At 33.0% G+C, this 22,421-nt stretch overlaps 1 protein-coding gene and 1 long non-coding RNA gene across 2 annotated transcripts; both read left to right on the top strand.

Annotated features, from left to right (window-relative positions):
- The first annotated feature begins 11,660 nt into the window (after positions 1-11,660).
- LOC120277680 lies at positions 11,661-12,152 on the top strand. Its single transcript, XM_039284532.1, has one exon. It carries the CDS (start codon positions 11,661-11,663, stop codon positions 12,150-12,152), a length of 492 nt encoding a protein of 163 aa, XP_039140466.1.
- An 8,638-nt stretch (positions 12,153-20,790) lies between these two features.
- Positions 20,791-21,630, top strand: LOC120278221. Its single transcript, XR_005541571.1, has 2 exons — positions 20,791-21,347; positions 21,470-21,630. It is a non-coding gene; the product is annotated as an uncharacterized LOC120278221 (long non-coding RNA).
- Positions 21,631-22,421: the final 791 nt, after the last annotated feature.

The following is a 22,421-nucleotide window of genomic DNA, read 5'->3' as shown; positions in this document are numbered from 1 at the left end:
TCCGGTCGGACCGATCAACCCATGACCCAAATCTGAGGCCGGTTCGCTTCCCGGTACGGTTTTAAAAACATTGGATGTCAGGCTCAAAATCCTAGGTTACAGTATTAAGAGCTTATTGGATGCCTTTTTCTCAATCCGAAAAGCTACTTTATAAAACATAGGTATATAGGTATAATACCCTAGTTGGTCTTTGTACTTTTTTCTCTCTTCTCTTTTGGTCCCTCTGCTCAGAAATGCTCCCGACTAGTCTCTTTATTTTTGAAAATGTGCCCACTTAGTTAAAAATGCTCCCAACCAGTCCCTCTACTTTTAGAAATGTGCTCACTTAGTCCCTCTAAGTGGGCACATTTTTAAAAGTAGAGGGACTGGTTGAGAGCATTTTTCACTAAGTGGGCACATTTTCAAAAGTAAAGGGACTAGTCGGGAGCATTTCTGAGTAGAAAGACCAAAAGGGAAGAGAGAGAAAAGTACAGGGACTATTTTGGTGATTATACCTAAAACATATAATTTCAATATTTTTTAGAAGAAAATAATATGGTAAGAATTTTTCATTTTTTTAATACCCGGAAAAACATAAGTTTAGTGTATTATTCTTAGCTTTGTCCCTCTATTTATCAAAATGTATGGTTTTTTATCCTTCTACTCCAATTTATATTTTTAAAATTCCCTGCTATTTCAAACGATCCAATATAGTCTCTTATCCTGACAATTGTCTTATTTATCTTCAAATTATACTAGCATGGCGCCATGATACATTTAAATCATTTTCTTAAATGAGATGGCACACATGAGTATTAAATAATATAAATGAATGAATAGAAAAAAATAATAATAATGATAAATTTAACTTGAATTCAGATCCTTCCAATTGGATTCGGAATTTGAGAGCTTCACCCTTTTTATTCACCAAACCTCATCACTCGAATGTGTCGAGTTCTCACTAAAAGTGCGCTTGCACCTCTACTTTCCACACTGGTCGAGCTCTCACTAACCGAGATCTTGTCATTTATTTTGCAAAGTGATGTACAACTAGGTTTTGTTCTCGCATGCCACTCAACTTTTTGGCAAGCATGTAATCCAAATCAAAGTTTGTTGGGATTTTTGGTTGTATGGTGGTTTTTTTATCTGGATTTTGTTTGTATCAAATTGATGTACATACTTCGATGTTTGTTCATTTGATTTTGTTATGATTTTATCAAATTAATGTGCATACTCATATGTATGTTCAGTAAATCAGCTACCAAGTAACTATTTCCACAGACACACACAAAAAAAATTCGAGCACTACACAACAAGATGCAAATTATGCACTTCAAACATCCAACATTAATTTACTGCTCCACATAATTTATTGAAGTTTGGATGATATAATAAGTGCAACAAAATTCAAGTCTTGCATTTCAAACATCAAACAAAATGCAAGTTAAGCATTACAAAAACCCAGTAGTGAATAACAAATGCAGGTTTTGCACTTCAAACATCTAATATTAAATTAATGATGAATTTGTTCTCCATACATCCATATTGAACAAAGATATACAATAAATACAATTCCAATGTCACTAATCACATTAACCATATAATTTACTGAAGTTTGAAACTTAATTAACACATTTTAACTTTATTGACAAATAACATATGCAAATTACAAAATTTTTTTTTTGCATATATCACAACTAAAGCTTTGACTATCTGAAGAACATTGCACAAAAGGATTGTTTCCGTACATGATGACCAATTGAAGTTTAAAACAAAACTTGTCCATTTATCATTCTGCAAAAACACAACAGAGACCAGTCTAAACCTAACTGAACCCAAACTGAAACACATCTTTGGAAATGGTTTTAGATATGAGGATTTGCTGCACTTACAGTCCTTGTCATGCTTTGTTGTGTTAATAGTTTTTGGCGTCAAATGTTATAGATGTTGCTAACTTCAGCTTAATTGTTATGTGCTCTTTATTTAGCAGCCTTCCTATCCCTTTCTACCTAGAAATTATAGATTTACCAAAGAATATAAATTAGTAACCAAAACAAAAATTCAATGGTATAGTAAGCTAGGTTCAATAAGAGAACATATATTACTATTAGTGCACTAGTAGTAATGATTAAAGAACCTTGTCCCTTTCTTTTTCAATATAACACCATCACTTGGGTCATTCTACATCATATAAGAAATACACTTCATGTCAATTCATCAATTATATACAATAATTTACCCATTAAGGCAAGTATCACTTACACCCAGTCTACTTATTTTTACATTAGAAGTAGCAACTCCCATTTTTCTCATTGTTGGTGCAGCAAATGTCATCTCTTTTTTCTTTGAACTAGTGGACTTGTTCTTTCCCTTTGATGGTTGTGCAGTAACTATCTCCTCATTTTCAGTAGTTGTTGCTGGGGGGTAACTCAATCTCAGTGGAATTAGATAGGACCTGCAACAACACAACATATTTGCCATGACCATTTTAATAATACAGAAATAAAGGCTTAATAATTTAGTGAGATGTAAAAAACTTACCTATGTTAGTTTTTGTTGACACTTCACCCTGTTGTAAGTCTTAGTATAGCAAATGCCATACTTCATAACCCTACCCGCTCTTGAAATCTTTATTGTGTTTTTATTTTTTTTCCCCCTTCTAATGGTTCTCTCTCTCTCTCTCTCTCTCTCTCTCTCTCTCTCTCTCTCTCTCTCTCTCTCTCCTATGTTTTTTACCAAGCATTCTTTTAACTATTTTTGGTAGGAATGGTCCTTTATCACTTGTAGGCCAGAACATTCTTCCTTTCAATGGGCTTACAGGATATTTGTATACCATTAAATATTTGTACTTGTTGAACTATTTCATACAGATAATTGATTGTGTTTGTTCTATAGAATGCAATTAGAACCATTGCATGTTGATATGTGATCATACTTTTATCCCATTTCCCACAAAAGCAACTATGATTGGCTAATCTTACAACACACCCTTCTCTTACATGATTAACTCAACCTGCCATTTTGAACTGTTATTCCTCTCTTTTTCAATCCTTTTAACTATGTTGGGTTCACGGTCAAGTTGTCATTTCATATCAATAGCTCTCTTGTAAACTATCATATTCATCACATATTGTCCCAATTCTTTAAACATAGAAATGATGGGCTTACCTCTGGCTTGTAACAATACCCATTGAAGGTTTCGCACATATTGTTGTCCATATTCTTACACTTGACTACATTAGTGAAGTAAGCTTGGCACCAATCTTTGATTGGTCACTTCTCTAATAACTCCACAACATGTTTTCCTCCCTTCAAATCTCCCACATTTTGCAGTTGCTTGTACAACTCAGGTTGGTTAGTTGACCTGCCAGTGATCCAAAACTGCAATTGTAGTTTTTTACTCTAGTATTTCTTCCCCACCTACCATAAATATGTCTTGCACACATCCTATGCTCAATTAATGGTAAGAGTGTATTTACTATATAGATTAGTCCCTGTACAAAATCAAAGCCATGTATTAAAATAAAAAACAGTTCAAATAAAAATGTAGTTGAAGTAAATACTCTTCTACCATCCTCTATGAACTGCTTCTTAATTTTTTTAAGCATAAACCCCTTAGCATGTCTACCTAACTTATTTGTTACAAATACACCTAGCTCTCTCCTGAGCATTGACCTCATATGCCTTGGCCTGATAACCATTGATCACACCACCAAACCTTTTAACAACAACCTAGGATGTCACCATTTTGTTTCTAGTTGTCTTTAGAAGGCATGAATGTTGACCCACATAATGCTTTACTACAAACATCTTTCTTCCACTACATCAAGAACATAAAATCAGCCACTTACACTATTTAGCTGATCACCTTGCCCTCACCCTCAATGCATCATTCTTTACATAAATGAACTCAAACACTTTCTTAGTAGAAAAAAGCAATAAGCTCATTCTTAAACCACTTCAGTTCTACAAACCTAAGGTCTAGTTAGAAATCATCCAATGGCATTCTAGGGTCATAGTACTTGATCTTGGAACTATGCCTCTTTGTATCATTTACATAAGAACCTTCACTTGTATATTTATAGCTGTCAGGATTTGATGACTTAATATAATCATTTTGATAACAAGAAACCGTCCCACCCTCAACTGCACCTTTCTCATTGTTTCCCATTCCTCTACAAGCACTATTGCTAGGGTTTTCTATATTAACATGTTCATCATCACTATCATTACCATCCTCTTGAATTAACTTCTTCAGCTTGACATAATTACTCACAATATCCCTATCTTGCTCCCTTTCCTTCATCTACATTTGAGATATAATTGGCAAGTGGGATATCCTCTAATCTCTCCTCATCATCATCACCCAAGCCATTGCTTCTATCACCATGTTCATTTACCATATTGGAGTCCAAATTCCACAGCACTCTCCTTATTTTTCCTATTGGGAACCAATTCCACAGCACCCTCCTCACTGAGATCTAAATCCACAACAACATCATCCTTTTCTTTGTTGCCACCCAACTCCGTAGATACATCATCATTTTTCCTTATCTGCAACTAACTCCCCATCATATTCACTTTTGTTATTGGCATCCAACTCCACAACATCCACCTTAGCTTCTTTATTAGCATCCAACTCCACAGCATTTTCAATATAAACATCTACAATACAATGTCTCCTTAAATGATCACATAAAGCTATAGTGCCCTCATCATCAAAAATATTATTTAATACTCCCCCATTATCCACAAAGAAGAAAGTCATCTTCTCATTGTTGTACCCTAAATATGGCATATCCCTTAATAAGTCCCAATAACATAACTTATCAAAATCCACTGTAAAGTCAACCTCTGCCTATGGACATATTTTACCTCTCCTATCCTCAATAATATCCCTCCATGGTGATACTTAATAATACATTCTTCTATGATATTGTATATTCTACAAATACAAACTAATTACTCTCTTTGTGAGGAATTAAATACAACTAAGGACGATGAAGAAAGAAGCTATAATACTTTTTTAGCAACTATACTGATTTGTCAGGATTAATTATAAGTTGGCAAGTGAAAAGATAAAAAAAAAAATTAATAGAAGCAAAAGTCTAAGAGAACTACTAATCATATTCTAGTGCCCCACACATAAAAACAAAAGGCATGAATAATTACTTTGTAGACTAAGACCATGGAGTGGGCCACTAAATTATGTGGTCTACCCATCCATTGAGATAAAGAGACAAGTAAAATATAGACTTAGTTAATGGAGACACACACACATGCTACATTGTAGAATAAGCATGCAAAATAATCATGCAGTAAGGCTAAAGAACATAATCACATTCAGATTAAGCATTACATAAAAGTAAGACACCAATATTGTGGCATACTTTTGCATGCATGAATAAATACACTCCACAACAAATTAGGGTGAACTACATTGCATCAAACTTGTGTAAGACGAAAACAACTAAACAAGAAAAAATAGAGAAATACTGGATTAGGGCAGAATTAAAAATAAAACCCACAAGATAAATTTGTGCAAAGAGTTAAGTAGGTACTCTTTAAGCATAAGAAAACTAATCCAGGTACTCATCAAGAAAGAATTGAAGAGGATTAGGGAAAACCAAAGACAAAATCCACATCATTAACCTCCCCCACAAATATTTAAGCCATTCTAATAAAATTAAATATATAGACATGTTCATTATGGCAAATTATGGTACATCCCTGAAAAGCATTGAAAGGGTACCTTCCCTAAGAAGCTGGTATAAAAGGTGCAGGATGAAGGGTATGAGCGCACTTGTGGCTAGATTTTAGCCGGTATGGAGGATGGAGGTTGCGGTCACAGCATTTTATGAGTTAAGTCGTTAATATCATTGTGCTGGTCAGTCGAGGAGACTGTGATGGAGAGAGATGAAATTAAGGAAGTTGGGCTGGGGGTTCGGTGAAGAAAGGGGTTAAAATTCTCAAATTCAAATCCAATTGGAAGGATCAAATTCGAGTTAAGTTTTTTATTACTATCGTTGTTTTTTAATCATTCATTTACACTACCCATGTGTGCCACCTCACCCAAGAAAATGATATAAAATGCCACGTGAGGCCATGTTAGCATAACTTGATGGTAAATAAGATGGTTGTAAGGGTGGGGGACTACATTGGATCGTTTGAAATAGCAGAAGGATTTTAAAAATACAAATTGGAGTAGAGGGACTAAAGGACACATTTTGAAAAGTAGAAGGATTAGACTATGAACTATACCAGGGGCTGCTCAAGGGTAAAACCAATCAAGTAACTGCTTTAGGCCCCTGCATCATCTAAGTTTAAACCAATATAGTTTTTAAAATCATATCACTATGGTTACAGTAATAACAATGTACTGGGTAAATAATAACTTTAAAATTTAATTTGTGACCTCATTATTAACTTTAAATTTTTAAAAAAAATTAAAATCTTATCCTTGAAATCATAATAATTATTTGTTGTATAATTAATTAATATTTAAACCTTTTTATTTAATACTGCACCAATTTCAAATCTTCGATCATCTAGCCTTTTTAAAATAAAAACTAATAAATTAAGTTCTTAATTTTTTTACTTTAATATATAATTAATTATGTTTTTCTCCCAACAAACAAATCTATTTCCAAAAAAAAAAAATGTAGCTCCAATACATAATTAATTCTCTTCTTCTCCCAACGAACAAATCTATTTCAAAAAAAATATAGCTTCAATTTTTTTTTAATAATTTTTTTATTAATTAATTAGGGTCAGTTTTATGCTTGGGCTTTAGGCCTTTATAAGCCTTGAGCCGTCCCTGAACTATACCTTATTTTTATAAACATTTAAACACCTTAAATTTAAGGAAAAATAAATATGTGGTCGTTGGATATTTATATACCGACCAAAAAGTATCTCTAACTTTTAGAATGCCCAATCGATATCTATTTTTGCATATAATTTTATGTAGCTTTTGCATACATCAAATTAATTTTATAATTTCTATAAACAAAGTGCTCCTATTCCATTTTATTCTTTTTCTTTTCTTTCATCCTTCTTCATTTTCTTCCTTTTCTTCCTTTTTTTTCTTTTTTATAAATATTTCTTTATTGTTCTTCTCCTTCCTATGAGACATATTCTTCTTTTGATTATTTTTTCATCTTATATTTAAGTATTTCATCATATGTCTTATTTGTGTTTTTCTTTTATTCTTTTTATCTTATATTTGTTGTAAAAATCCAATAGCAATATTTGTTTTTTCTTGCATGAGTTAAGATAGTAGGCTGGAAAAAGAATGAAAAAAAATGAGAGTGATTCTTAAATACCTTAGTGGTAAAGAGGCTGGGGGGAAAAGAAGAAAAATAGAAGTCATCATAGAATAATTAATAGGGAATATAACTTGCTAATATATGAGTATGATGCAGTCGGCCTAAGTGTAGTACCAATAAGAAATAAATATGACCTGCTTAGGAATAAATATGACCTAGTGTGTCTGATAATGTTATAGTTGTTAACAAAGTAATGCAACTTATTAACAAATAAATATAATCTAAGGATCTAATAATGTGACAACTAATTAAGAAGGAATATAACCAATAAATACAACCTTGTGGTCTAACAATGTGACAATTAGTAAGGAATACAAGTAATAAATAAAACTTTAGGGGTTCAACAATATGGCAAACTAGTAAGAAATGAATATAGCTGATAACAAAATAAATATGATCACACAGGTTTAATAATGTTTTATCTAGTTACCTAACTAGTAAAAGATGGGTAACCTGTTAAGTGTTCTAAGAAAATTTAAAATTGTGAAAAGTATAGGTTCAAAATTATAAAAGTTTAATTTTAAATAAATTATATAGAACAATTTGGTAGTTAAGGGGGTGTTCATTTCGGAGAAAGTGGAGGGAAGTGGGAAGTGGGGGATGTGTCATTTCCCTGAAGTGGGGAAAGTGATATCACTTCCAGTACTTATGCTACTCATTTATCAGAAATGAGAATAAAACTAGGGAGTTCAGGCATTGGGTGGACTTCTATAAGTTCAAAAAGAGTACTAGAAGTGGGGGGAAGTTAGTTTTTATAGAATGGCTCACTTCTACCCACTTTAGTAAAAAAATTGTTAAAGTGGGTTTAGTTAAAAACTCACTTCATGACAAAAGAACAATAGAAGTGGTAAAAGAATGGCTACCTTGATAATTGTTGTAATTGAATTAGTAAGTACCTAACTAACCTAAAATATATAAAAGTTTAATTTTAAACAAAGCATATATAATAATTTAGTAGTTAAGATGTTGAGGTTGTAACCAATTGGTTATGATTCAAATCCTCACAGTTAGACCTATTAAGTGCTTTATTTGAGCTAGTGGTAGCTAAATTGGTTAGAGATGAATAATCAGATAGTGGCTGAATATGAACATCTATGGAATAAAAGAAAATTTATTTTTTGCCAATGTACTTTTGTAGAATTCAAATATACTAAATAAAACTGTAGGTATGATGGTCATTTTCTTCAACATTAATTCTATGTCATTCTCTTTTGAACATTTTTAAAAAGGAGAGACATTAAAATCACCCATAAAATTATAGGGACTTGAAGGTCAATCAAAATTATATTAAAGTCTTTTAAGACTGTAACTCCAAATTTAATAATTAAACGATCTCATTGAACCAAGTATTTAAATAACTAATCCACTCTTTCACTTTATATTTATAATGATTATTGTTAGAAAAAATATATATGTATATGTATGTATGTATTTTTTGATTTTGTTCTCCTTTAGAATTTTGATTAATGCAATATATATAATATTTTGTGAAAATAGAATGAATTTGAAAGAAGTGGTTGGTGGAGATGATATTGGCTTCATAGATCACAGATATTTCAGCTTGGCCTTTCAATATCTATTGGTCTGTAAATAATCGAAGTAGGAGTTGCTAGTCACTTTACTTATGCTAAGAGTATTAACAAATAATTGGTATTGTTCATTGGATAAAAGTAAGTCATGAAGCAAAAGCATGAGAATAAAGTGAGATAGGTTAATAAGTCTAATCATCAATTTTTCAGCTTCAATAGTTTAGTTGCAAGTGAGTTTCATCTTGTGTCTTTTTATGTGGAAGGGGAAGGAGATGTTAAAAGTGCTTTCTATGTCTACTCTTGGTGTAAAGATTCATCAAGGCAGTTATTTACACTTATTATGATTTTTGTTTAATTGTAGAAGAGGGTACTTTAAGAAAATAAACTTTTAGAAAAAAAAAATTATGGTTGAGGTGATTTTTGTTTTAGGGGATGATGGTAATCAAGTATTTCTTGATCAATTATTAGAGTAATTGAAACGATAAGATCTTTGAAGTTAAGAAAGACTTATTTATGCTTGTATCACTAAGTAATTTAAGAAGTGTGACATGGAGAGTTAGGATTAAGTAAACATAAAAACATAAAGAAATGTTTAGGGAAACTCTGTAAGAGGTGTTAGAGACGATAATAAGATATTTAGCATTTAACACATAATTATAACTATGATTAACACAATGATTAAAACCATAAATAAAATTTAAACCTACAATTACCTTGGGAATTTCGATAAGATTTTGAGCAAACAACAAAGATAATATAACATAAGATCTTTGATAAATACAATGTTAAGATTTAATTGAGTAACTAAAATAACTATTAATATGATAACAAAGTAGAAGAATACCTACCTGTATGGATCCCAGAGATTCATTTTGGAGAGAAATCCATGAAGAAAAAAGATATGGCGAGAATTAAAAATCAACTAAAAGTATCTTAGGCTTTTCGGTATTAATTTTAATCATAATTTTAGGTGGCCATTTGCTATTGTGTTCAAAGGAAAAAAAGAAAGCAATTTTTATTAATAGTAACATTATTAAAATTAATGGATTGACCATCAACAAAAATACTTTACTCAAGACTAATTAAGTTTGGAAACAAAACATTGGCCTATTAGCCAACATATTACTAATAACTTTGTAATGAATATTCCTAAAAAAAAATGGGGGAAATTCAACAAAGAAGAACCATCATTTTAGGAATAAGGATAAAATAAATTTAACTCAAGATTTTAAAAAGAAGCAATGATTAAGAAAAAAAAAAAGATCTGAAAAAATTGGACCTTGAAGTTCCTCCTTTTGAAAGAGTTTGAGAAGAGGACAACAATTATTGTCAAAGGAAATAACTTTTTTATATATTTGAATTCTGGAGAAGTACATTGGCAATAAATGAAGTTTCCTTTAACCTATAAAGTGCCCCTCAAGGTTCCTCCTTTTGAAAGAGTTTGAGAAGAGGACAATAATTATTGTAAAAGGAAATAACTTTTTTTATATATTTGAATTCTGGAGAAGTATATTGGCAATAAATGAAGTTTCCTTTAACCTATAAAGTGCATATTATTTCTTTACTAGTTGTTCTAAATTATTTAGATCAAAGCTTTGATTAGCTGTTGTAACCCCAACATCTTAACCGCTAAGTTATGGTATATAATTTTTTTAAAATTATAATTTTATTATTTAAACCTACATTTTTCATAATTTTAAATCTTAAAAGAGTTTCTCTTACTTCTCTTTTTTTTTTACTTAAAGATCCTTCTAATATTTGCAATAACCAATAAGTCCCCATTTTTACTTATAATTCCTATGCGGCCTTATCCACATCAAATCCATCAAATTAACTTCTTACTTTCTATAATACCAAAAGGACCTCTATTTCATCTTCTTCTTTTCTTTTTCTCTCATCCTTCTGTTTTTCCTCCTCCTCCTCTTCTTCTTTGTTTTTTTTATCTTTATTTTTTAAATATTTTCCTTCTTCATGGTGTTCTCCTTCTTAGTTTTTGAAATACTCCTCTTGATTCCTTCTTGTATTTTACCATTTCTTTTTCTTTTTTGTTCATATTTTTCCTCTTCTTTTTATCTTATATTTGTTATAGAACTTCATTAGTAATGGTCATTCTTCTTACATAAATTAAGATGGTGGGAAGAAGAAGGAAGGGAAATAAGAATGGATGTAGAAAAGCTTTGAGAGGTTGAGAAAGTAAAAAGAAAAAGAAATATGAGTTAACATAGAATAACTTGGTGACTGAGATGTTGGAGAGAAATCAGAGTTGTTACTTGCTTAGAGCTATCCATTACCCGCTTAGATTAGAGCTATATCCGGTTTGAATCATGCTTTACTTGTTCAAATGCTAGGAAAGGTAGGTAAACATTAATAGATTAAAACCACATCAGCTATCCACTCAAATTACAATTGCATGCATTTTAAGTTACAGATTATCTACATAAATTTCAGCTGTATCCACTCTAATTGTCATACTACTTTGCTATACCCCTCAATTGACTCAAAACTCTCAATTTACAAATGTCTACTAACAGCTAAGATTGAAATAAATGATGAAAAAGACTCTCTAAAGGTTCTCTTCTAACAAATTTGATGTGCCTTTGCCTCTAATTTCCCTTCCCCAGTTGGAGAGATGTTTGGCCCTCCGCCCCCAAAGCTCCTTCCGAAGCCAAGGGGGAATCTCCTGAGTGAAGATCGTATGTTTGCAGTCTAAGACCTCATTTATGATATTTCTCCACTCCTTTCTCATGACCATTTTTAGAAGGCCAAAAATGTGGTTCGTGGGAAAGTCTCCATTAACTTCGACTCATGGTAGCAGGCCAAAGACATGATGCAATCTGCTTTGTACGGCAAATTCCTTGGCAAAGCATTACCCCTAGATCAAGCAAAACAAGCTCTTATGGAGGTTTGGAAGGACTTTGGAAGTTTGAAAGTTTCAAACCTTCTGAATGGATATTATTTCATCCAGTGTGAGACGGAGGAACTCCAAAACCGCATGTTGTTTGATGGTTCTTGGACAATTGCAAGTAGAATCTTGCAGCTTGCTTCCTGGCGTGAGGGATTTCAGCCCACTATTGAACAACTTTCTACAACTGCTGTTTGGATCCAGATCTTTCATCTTCCCATTGAATTATGGAACGTTGAAACCCTTGAGGCAATGGTTTCTTTCTTTGGTAAAGTTTTAAAGATCGATGAACATACCCAATCTCAATCCCGTACTAGATTTGCCCGAGTTTGCATTGAGATTAACCTCCGACTACCTCTCCAACAAGGGGTTTGGGTGAAATATGGGGATAGCAATATCCTTGCCTTGGTCTAGTATGAAAAGCTTCCTGTTTTCTGCTTTCGGTGTGGCTTCTTTGGTCATGGCGAGTCGAACTGCCCAAAAATCAACCGTCATAAGCATTTCTCTCATCCCCTGATGCCCTCTTCAGATTAGTCCGAGGAACCGGTGACGGGGGAGTCGAACATGCGTATCGATGACCCTAGAAAAAATCTCAATAACCCTAGTAGTAATATGGATGACATTCAAATTAAGCCTGATCCTAACTTGATTTCTGAAAATGGTATTGATAGCAACTTTGGCCCTTGGTTGGTTGTTCACCGCCGGAAACCTTCTCGGTGGGGTGGGGAAGGTGTTGCTCCTGGGCAGTAGATTCAAGGACACGATGGTCGAGATTGAGACGCGTGAAGAGCTTTGGGTCCTTATGCGAGCCACGTGTTGAACAAACCCTCTTCCCATGCAGCCCGTGGGTCCTCCACGAGTCGTGGCAAGGGAGGAAGGACACTCGTTTCTCACCACATGGGCCCTCAGCCGCTCGTTGATTTTAAAGGAAAAGAGGTGTTGGTAGAGTCCCAAGGCACTATCAGAACTTGGGAACCCAGAGAAAATTCATCTCTTGATTCTCCTCCATCTTTTCAATCACCCACTCCCCTCGAATCTCGCAAAATCCCGAAGCCTGGAGGTGTCTCAATAATCACCTCTAACAGTCCTTCACTGCTGAAGGGGATGGCATGCCCCATCCTGTTCTCCTCTTTTCCCAAGCTAACTTATTCGTGATGGAGTATCCGAGCCCTCATCCCATCACTAGTTGGTGGAAAAAGTGGTTAATGTTCTTTGTCCAAATCCTAATGAAGGTGAACCATCAGCTGGTTCTGATGACTCAGAGATGGAATCAAAGTTTTCTGAAAGTTCAGAGGATGATATGGAGCTGGATGGCCTAGAGCCTTATGATGACATGTTTTTAGTCCAATATCAGAGAAATGTTAAAATTGAAGCTCTCACTCAAAGGGACTCTAGCAAGTCCTAGAACAGGTCGAAAAAGGGAAGGAATTCTCCTAACACATAACTCTTGTTCCTTCTCAATTTTTTGTTTCCATAATTGCTCTTAAAATACTTTGTTGGAATTGTAGGGGGGGCTTCCAATCCTCATACTATCGACTGTATTAGGGACTTCACCCATAGGTTAAAGCCTCACATCATTTGCTTGGTGGAGACTAAAGCTGATACCTCCAGAGTACTTAAAATCTGTAAAATCTTCCACAAAAATTGGGATTAGGCGGCCATTCTCACTTCTGGGCTCTTAGGTGGTATTATAGTTCTCTAGAATAAGAACTTCGGTGAGATCACTCCAATCTTGGTTGTTAAAACTTCCTTTCATCTTGTTATTCCTTCTATTTCCTTTTCTTGGATTTTTACTATAGTTTATAACTCTCAACGCTTGTCTGACCAAGCTTCTCTCTAGAACTCTCTCTCGGCTTTCTCATCTCTAAACATCCCTTGGCTCGTTGCCAAAGATTTCAATGCAATTACTTCTCCTAATGAGCATAGGGGGGATTCTTTTCATAATTATTCTTCTAAATCTAAGAACTTTTCTCAATTTATTTCTCATAATCATCTTCTTGATTTACAGTATACTGGCACCGACTTCACCTGGTGTAATGGCTAAAGTCGTTCTGATTGGAGATGAGCCCGTCTTGACCGTTTCCTAGCCAATGCCAGCTGGACCAATGGGTTTGTCTCCTATGTTAATTGCCACTTCTCTTGTACTAACTCAAACCATGCTCCTCTTTTCTTAATAGCTAAGAAAGATTTTTTAGTTCTCAAGAATGTCTTCAGGTTTGATAACTTTTTGTTTGATTATGAGGGTTGCCATCGTCGTGTCTCTAGTGCTTGGATAGACTACACCAATGTTTCCCCTTTCCTCTCATTCTCTAATTGTATTGCTCGTACTAGGGCAAACATTATCAAATGGAAATCTATGAGTATCAGGTCTATTGATGGCGAAACCAGAAACATGCTGGAAATCTCTAATCTTGAGACATTGGATCTCTCTTTTCTTGACACTTGGACCCATATCTGGCTTAGAGCTCTCTACAATCACCATAATGCTCTCATTCGTCAAACCTCTAATTATTGGGCCCAGCGAGCACGTATGCAATGGGTGTTGCATGGGGATCTCAAATCTCCCTTTTTCTCACAACGTTGCTCGCATCCAGAAACACAAGAGTAAGATTTCTTGTATTCAAGACCCTTTTGGTAACTCTTTTGAAACTCCAGAGGGTATCAGCGATTGTTTTAGAAATTTTTTCTCTACCCTTTGGAGCTCTTCTTCTTCTAAAACCATTGACCAAATCTTTCATTCTTTTCCTGGGGACCTCCCTTCTCTTACCTGCAATGACGTTGAGACTCTCCCTAAACCGGTGAATAAGCATGAGATTTTTAGAGTGCTATGAGAAATGCCTCAAGGGAAGTCCCCTGGCCCTGATGCGCTCACCGTTGATTTTTATATGTTTTACTGACATATTATTGGGGACCATCTTTTAAATGCGATTTCTCACTTCTTCTCTTCCTCTAAGATTTATAAATCCTGGATGTAAAACTTTCATTGTTCTCATTCCTAAGACTGAGAATCCTCGCAATGTCAAGGATTTTCATCCTATATCTTTGTGTAATGTCTCTTATAAAATTATTTCAAAAATTCTAGCTTCCCGTTTAAAGCAGGTGATCCATAATCTCATCCCTCAAGAACAATCTAGGTTTATCCCAGGTCGTGCGACGTTTGACTATATTTTAGCGGTCCAGGAAATCTCCCATTCTCTTGAATCGGATTTTGGATCCCCCCCCCCGGCACATGATAAGATTGACATTGAGAAAGCTTTTGACACAATTGAATGGCCTGCCATTTTAGCTACTTAGCGCAAAATGAATTTCTCTCAAATTTGGATTTCTTGGATCCAAGAATGTCTCTCTTCTTCTTCTTTTTCTCTGCTCATTAATGGCTGTCCTTCCTCCTAGTTCATTTCCTCTAGAGGAGTCTGCCAGGGAGATCCTATCTCCCTTTTCCTTATCATCCTTGTCACCAGAAATCTCTCTACCATTTTGAATCACAACCTTCACCTTAGTTTGGTTTCTGGTTTCAATAGTAATCTCCACAATAATTTTAATCACCTTGTGTTTACTGATGACTTGATTTTGATCACTCAAGCCTCTTGCAAATATGCTAGGAACTGCCTTTTTTGCCTTAATCTGTATAAGGAGATCACTAGTCAGAAACCTAACCTCAGTAAATCTTCCCTCTTAGTGCAACAAGAGACTCGCTCTCTCGATTTCTCACATTCTCAACATCAAGCTGAGCAAGTTCCCCTTTCTCTATCTAGAAGTCTCTATTCCTCCTAAAAAAACTTTCTTTTTCCAATTGTCGTCCCTTGGTGGATAAGGTTACTACTGTTGTTAATTCCTGGCATCACTCTACCCTTTCTTTATCTGGCAGAGTGGTACTGATTAATAGTCATATCCTTCCTACGCTCACCTATTTTCTTTCTTTTTACTCCATTCCTGATACTACTATTAATGATATTTCCAAGCTTGTGCGTAAATTCCTTTGGAGTGCTGGTGGCAGTAATTGGGGCTACCATTCTGTTGGATGGAGTTTGGTTACCCAAAATAAGTCTGAGGGGGAGCTCGGTATCATCAATCTTTCCTCCATTGAATATGCTCTCATGTCTAAAAATGTTTTTGCAATTTTAATTAGTGAGGATAAACTTTGGGTGGACATTTTCTAGTTTAAATACCCCAATTGGAATTACTTCAACCCTAACCGTTATAATTCTTCCTCGGGGCTGTATAAGACGATTTCCCAAACAGCTGCTAAGCTTGGGTTTTAACATTAAAATTAATATATGTAACCCCAGCTTAACCAATCTATGAGAGGATTTTTGGATTCATGACATTCCTCTAGCTAAAAAAGCCAACTTTCTTCAATATGCATGAGTCTTTGGATTCTCTTTCACTTGGCGATTTCACTATTAATGGACGCTTGAATTTTCCTGAAATTGAATCCTTTTTGGGTTCAAATGTTGATCTGGACTGGTTACTCAAGTTCCAACTTGCTGAAGATGTGGATAACAATTGGATTTGGTGGCCCAAATCTCTTAATGCTTCTATTGTTTCTGCTGTCTATGCTTTTCTTAATGATGATCCTTCCTCCACTCCTTGGAAAGGTTGGAAGAATATTTGGAAGCTTGATGTTCCTCCTAGAGTTAAAAATTTTATGTGGAAGCTTGCCCACAATAAAATTCCTACTTGTGATGTTTTCTATAACCTAAACTTTGGTCCCCGGACCTATTACCATTTTTGCCATTTGGTTCCGGAAACTTCAGCTCGCATTTTTTGGGGTTGTCCTTATATCATTAATTCCTGGAAGTCAAGCTTGAACTCTTTGGGCCTTTCTGACGTTTTTATTAGTACTCTGAGATCTGGCAACTGGTTGGTCTTCCCCTTTAAGCTTTCTTGTAATATTAATCTGGGAAGAGCCGTGATTGCTATCACGCACTGGCAAATTTAGAAGGCTCGCTGCAATATTATTTTTAAATATCTCCCTCTAAACTTGGACTTGATCCATAGAAAGGTTTGGTGTCTTGCTCTAGAATATGCCAAGCATCCTAAGCCTCCTCACAGGGAGTTATCTCTATCCAACACTCTTGACCCAATTACTATCTTCTCAGATGCCTCGTGGACTAGCGCGCCCATGCAAATCTACACTAATTGTATTAGCATCCTGAAGCTTATCAAGAATCCTCATGCCCCTGCTACTTGGAGATTGTCTGCTAGGGCCTATCAACTCCTTAGTTTGCTCAATATTCTTCATAATCCTAGAGTTGATTTCATTGATCCTGAGGAAAATATGATTGCAGAGTGTATCTCCCTTCATGCCTGTAGTAATCCGGACCTGTCCCTTTTTGCTAAGGGAATGCAACTCCCGTTTTGGCTCTATGATGTTTGCACCAATAGGGCCATGTTATTTTAATTGGTTTTTTTTTCTTTTTCTTGAGCTTTCCTCTTCTTTTCAAATAAATAAATAAATAAATAGAGCTAAGATTGAAATGTACCAATTCTAATTGTCATGCTACTTACTCAACTACGTCCATTACCAACTCGGTTATTAGTGTACCTACCTAGAATCAATGATTACCTTTTCAAATGATAAGATTAGATTCCTTTTTATATATATATATATATATATATATATATATATATGGCCATGCCATTGCACACATATACACACACATACACCCCACTTACCCCTCAACCATGTATTGGAAAGGAGTCGAACTCTTAATCTCCTGCGTGGGAGTCAAATGCTTTAACTGCTCGACCATTACGATGGTGGCCATAAGAGTAGATTCAAACATATAAAAATTTAACTTTATTCATAACTAACATAATAGGTTGAAAGTTAAGATGTTGGATGTAAGCACCTAACCATGGTTAGAATCTCCACGTTTACAATTTTTTTAAAATTAAAAATTGTGAAAAATATAGGTTCAAATATATAAAAATTTAATTTTAACAAATTATATAAAAATAACTTACTGTTTAGATGTTGGAGTTTCAACCATGGTTTATCAAACCATGGTTTGAATCCTCACACTTATATTTTTTTAAGAGATAGAATAGGAAATTTTATTTAGCAGAATTCAAACATATTAATAAAACACGGGTAACATGATTATTTCCTTCAGCATTATTTGTTATCACTTTTTAGAAAAGAGAACCCCTGATGTTACTGGCAAAGATGAAGAATCTACAAAAATCAACTTGTATAAACTAATCACTGAAGTCTTTGAACTATGTAATAGAAGTTAGAAATGTTTGCCTCTAATGTAAACTTAATCCTTACATTAAAATAAAAAATTATTTTATTTTGGGTGATAAAAATGAATATGTAAACTGACAATTAAAAAGTTCACTTATAATATTTTATAATTATCTATGTGTTTTGCAAAGTATTTATCAAAAATATACCTCGGGAGACCTAATTTATATTAGTTAGATGTTTTAAAATTGAGACAATTTTTGTTAAAATATTTATCTCAAGAGCAACAATCCCTTTAACACTCCATTAAAAACCCATGTAAAACCCATGTAATTTGGAGTGTTTGTTAAATGTACATGGCATTTTATTTTTATTTTTAGATAAAATAAAAATTATTTTATAGATTAAAATTAAATGATTTTTCTTTTCAAAATACAGCCTCAAAATATAGAATTGTTGTTATATTAAAATTAAATTGTTTCTCAAAAATAAAATTTGTTAGTCTATATAATTTTGTCAACACCATGTTTTCCCAAAAGTTTTGTTTTAACAAATTCTTTGTCACGAGGCCTAAAGGTAATAATATGAAAAACTTACACATTCTAAAACTATATATATTTGATTATTACATATCTAGTAAACAACCAAATAGAATAGTGTATGCAGAAGTAGGGTGATGCCTTTGATGAAGCAATGAAGAGGGGACCCCTGTACTTTTGGTTGGCAAGTGGCAAAGTTGTGTGGGACCCACACGCAAGAGAATTGCCAAAAACATGCCAAGAAAGAGAGAGAGAGAGAGAGAGAGAGAGAGAGAGAGAGAGAGGAAGAATAACAAGAGTGTTTTTGAGAAAGTGGTGTGAAAGATGTGTGGAGATAAATGCATGCAACCCCACATGCTCTCATCTTTCTCCATTTCACCAACACCCCTAAGCACCTAACTTTCTTTCCTTTCCACACGCTAAAGAAAGGATTACAATTTACAAGCAAAGACTTCACATAAAGATAAATTGATTCTCTCGTTCTTTCTAAAGATAAATAAATAAATAAATAAATAAATAAATAATGTTTGGATTTTAAAAAAAAAAAGGTTTTGAAAAAAATATAATTTAAAACCTTTTTTTTAACCTGTTATTGGAACTTGTAATAATTGGAATACAGCATTTGGTACTCTTTGCTGTTATTTGTCTTAATTAATGCTTATAATATACATTCTCTTTTTAAATAAATTGTATTAAATAAAATGGGTAAAATTGAAAAAATAACAATTAATGCTTATATAATTATTAAAATTGACTCCTAATTTGAAATAAACACAAAATTTCCAAAGTAGCAGATCATTTGGGTTGGAGGGTATTTTTTTTTTTTTTTAACTATTCAAAAATCAAGGGTTCAAATTTTACTCACAGCTAATTCATAATTTTTAAAAGAAAACCAAAAGATGCTTGTAGTAATGAAAGATATGACCCACTATTTATTTAGATTTGATTTGAATGATAAAGTTATTATGTGTTAAATTATATAGCAATAATTAAAGACTAAATTTGTTTAAATATTTTAAAGTTTTGTAAAACACTAAGCTTGGTTTATTTCTAGTTAAAAAAACATTATCTTTAATTGCACACCAAATCAGACCCTAATGAAAGTAGTTGGGCAATTAATGTAATTGCTTAGTTGAATGACTAATGTGGAGACTTTTTGTCTTTTCTTTTGAAAAGAATGAGAGAAGAAATTTCTCACTTTTTGAGTTTGTTCTGTAGTTTGTTCACTTACCTTGTTGTGTAAATCTCTCTTTCGGACATGAGTTGAGAATGTAGTCTTTTACTTTAGCACCATGTAACCCATTGGAAATTTAATTTTGTGAAAAAGTGATGCCAGAATTGCTTTTATGGTTAATTGTGTCATATGCTAACTTTCACATAATGCACTAGTAAAATACAGAAATATATATAACATATTGAGAGGGTAAATACCTCTTAAAATATGATGAATAATGTAAATAGTAACTGATTCACTAAATAATAAATAAATGTGTCATATGATTGTGTTTTAGTAAATTTTTGTTTTCATAAATGTAAGAATATATAGGTGAAATTTTGGTGGAAGCTCATTTTTGGTGTATGCAAATTGTTCTTTATTTGTATACTTTAAAATGTATAACACTGTCTATTTAATGTTATTGTTTTATTTTTACTGATAGAAAGAACTTGATTTTCTTTTGATAATCTAAGTTACACACTACCTCATAAATTGTATTAATAAAAAAAATATTATTTTTTACATCAAGTTTCACCTGATATAATTGAAGTTAATTAGCTAAGTAGATTATATCATAAACTATGTCAATTTTTAAAAAGAAAAAAAAAATCATTTTGTTTTTCATAATGTATGCAAAAATGACTACCATATCACTCCAAAGGTTAAAAAGCAGCAAATAAAAACAGCCAAGTATATCTTAAAAATAAAAGTAGAAATAAATGTGGGAGAAAAGAAGAATGACGATAAATGACTTTTTTTTTTTTTTGGCTAAAATTGATGCTGAAATTTATTTTGATATATATATATATAAAATCATGTTGTTTGCATACAAGGCCTAGTAGAAATCTTTGATTATTAAGCCTTTGAGAAGGAAGGGGATGACTTTTTCTAATAATTTGTTGCTGTTGTTGGGTGACCAATTATTTGTATGGATTGACCTTAGACAGATGTGATAACTAGTGATACCTCCAATAAGTTATTATAATTTATAAGCATATTACATAATGAACTATTGGTTCTAATGAATAGTAGATGCCTATTATAAGTTAGTTTATAGATATTGAGTTCTTTATATGAAGTATTCAAATTTTTTTTTAAAAAATAAGTTCGAACTTCAGATTATGCAAGGTGAGAATACATATGTTGTTGAATCTTTGATTGAATTCAATGCATGAGCATGCTCTTACACGTAACCTAAAAATATAATAGTGTAAAGACCAAAACACCCTCAAGACAAATGACAAAAAAAAAACAACATTAAAGAAAAAAAAATTGAGAACCACAAGAGAACATAAATCTTATCTCCATAAGAGTCATATCTCTAATCTGATAACCTTCAAAATAAGGACAAAAAGAGGGAAATGAAGGAGAAGGAGAAGAAACGGAGAAAAGTGGCTCACCTCCTCTTTCCTCCCCCTTTGTTCTTATGTGTTGTTTTTTCTAAGTTAAAGGTCCCACTTGAATGCCTTTTTCTTCATGGAAGAGGACTCTTTCTCCCTCTTTCTTCTCTACCTATATCTAATAAGTTAATAAGCTAATAATAAGTGCAAGGAGATTCATGGAGAGGCATGCATTGTATTCATATTACAAAGTGGGGACAATCAAGTGACTACCATTTCTCACACCTATTCAAGTTCAGTGTTATCTACATCTTTTGCATGGTGGGACCATCAATCAAACACCACAAATATCTATCTACCACTTTTTATTTATTTATTTATTTATTTATTTTTGTCTTGATTGTAATAATTAATAAATGTTTTTTCTTTACGGGATGATACAGGTGTGAGAAACGGAGGAAAGTTGGAAGAAAGATAATAATCAGTACACAACTTGTCTTTTGTTTTATTTTGCTTCTATTTGTATTAGGTGTCAAGAGGAGAAAGAAAGAAGAAAATAAATGTATGCATAAAATTATTTAGTGAAAATACACTTTTTCATTTTCATCATGGAGTTATATGAAGGGCCAAATTTGATTCGTTTTAGTTCTTTCTTGAACTCTCGAGAAGAATCCTAAACTACAAATATATATATATATATATATATATATAACAATTTTAGATCATATTCATATTCAAATATTTATAATGTTTACACTAAAATAAATAGTTTTTTTATTTTTAATATCAAAATGAATATTAGCGTGTTGGCCTCTTGGTCTATCAGCATTGAATCCTTTGTGCATTTAAATCTCAACTTACGCAAAGTGAAAGAACATGTAAATTGAAATATTAGCTCCATACATGTTCAAACCCCTAATATGGTTTTTGCACTTTTGTCCCAACGAAAAAAAAAAAAAAAAAATTGAGTACATTAAAAAAGTACACTAAATTAATAAAAAGATAACCTATGTGATTGGCCTTAATTTGTTAGTAATCCATCAAGTTTTAATTTTATTAATATATTTGCTGCAGCAAGGTATTTCATTTACTTTTCCAACCAACATAAGGCAGCAATCAACCTGTATTGGACCCAACAAGCAAAATCATCATAATTATAAACACCTTTGGATTTTATTAAACCAAGAAAAAAAAAAAAAATTCTAACCTATATATTTTGATAACAATTTTGCCTATGCATGCTCAGTCCAAGTTTATTAGCAGGTTGAATGTCATGTGTAATGTTAGCCCAATGGATGAATTAAAGGTAAACATTGCAAGAAATTTGGAAATAAATAATTCAAACTATAATTTTCTCTAAAAAATTTCATTTCATTTTATTCCATAATATACCCT

This window comes from Dioscorea cayenensis, chromosome 15 (assembly GCF_009730915.1).
Source record: "Dioscorea cayenensis subsp. rotundata cultivar TDr96_F1 chromosome 15, TDr96_F1_v2_PseudoChromosome.rev07_lg8_w22 25.fasta, whole genome shotgun sequence".
Classification (NCBI taxonomy): domain Eukaryota; kingdom Viridiplantae; phylum Streptophyta; class Magnoliopsida; order Dioscoreales; family Dioscoreaceae; genus Dioscorea; species Dioscorea cayenensis.
This window is presented reverse-complemented; position numbering and strand designations above follow the sequence as displayed.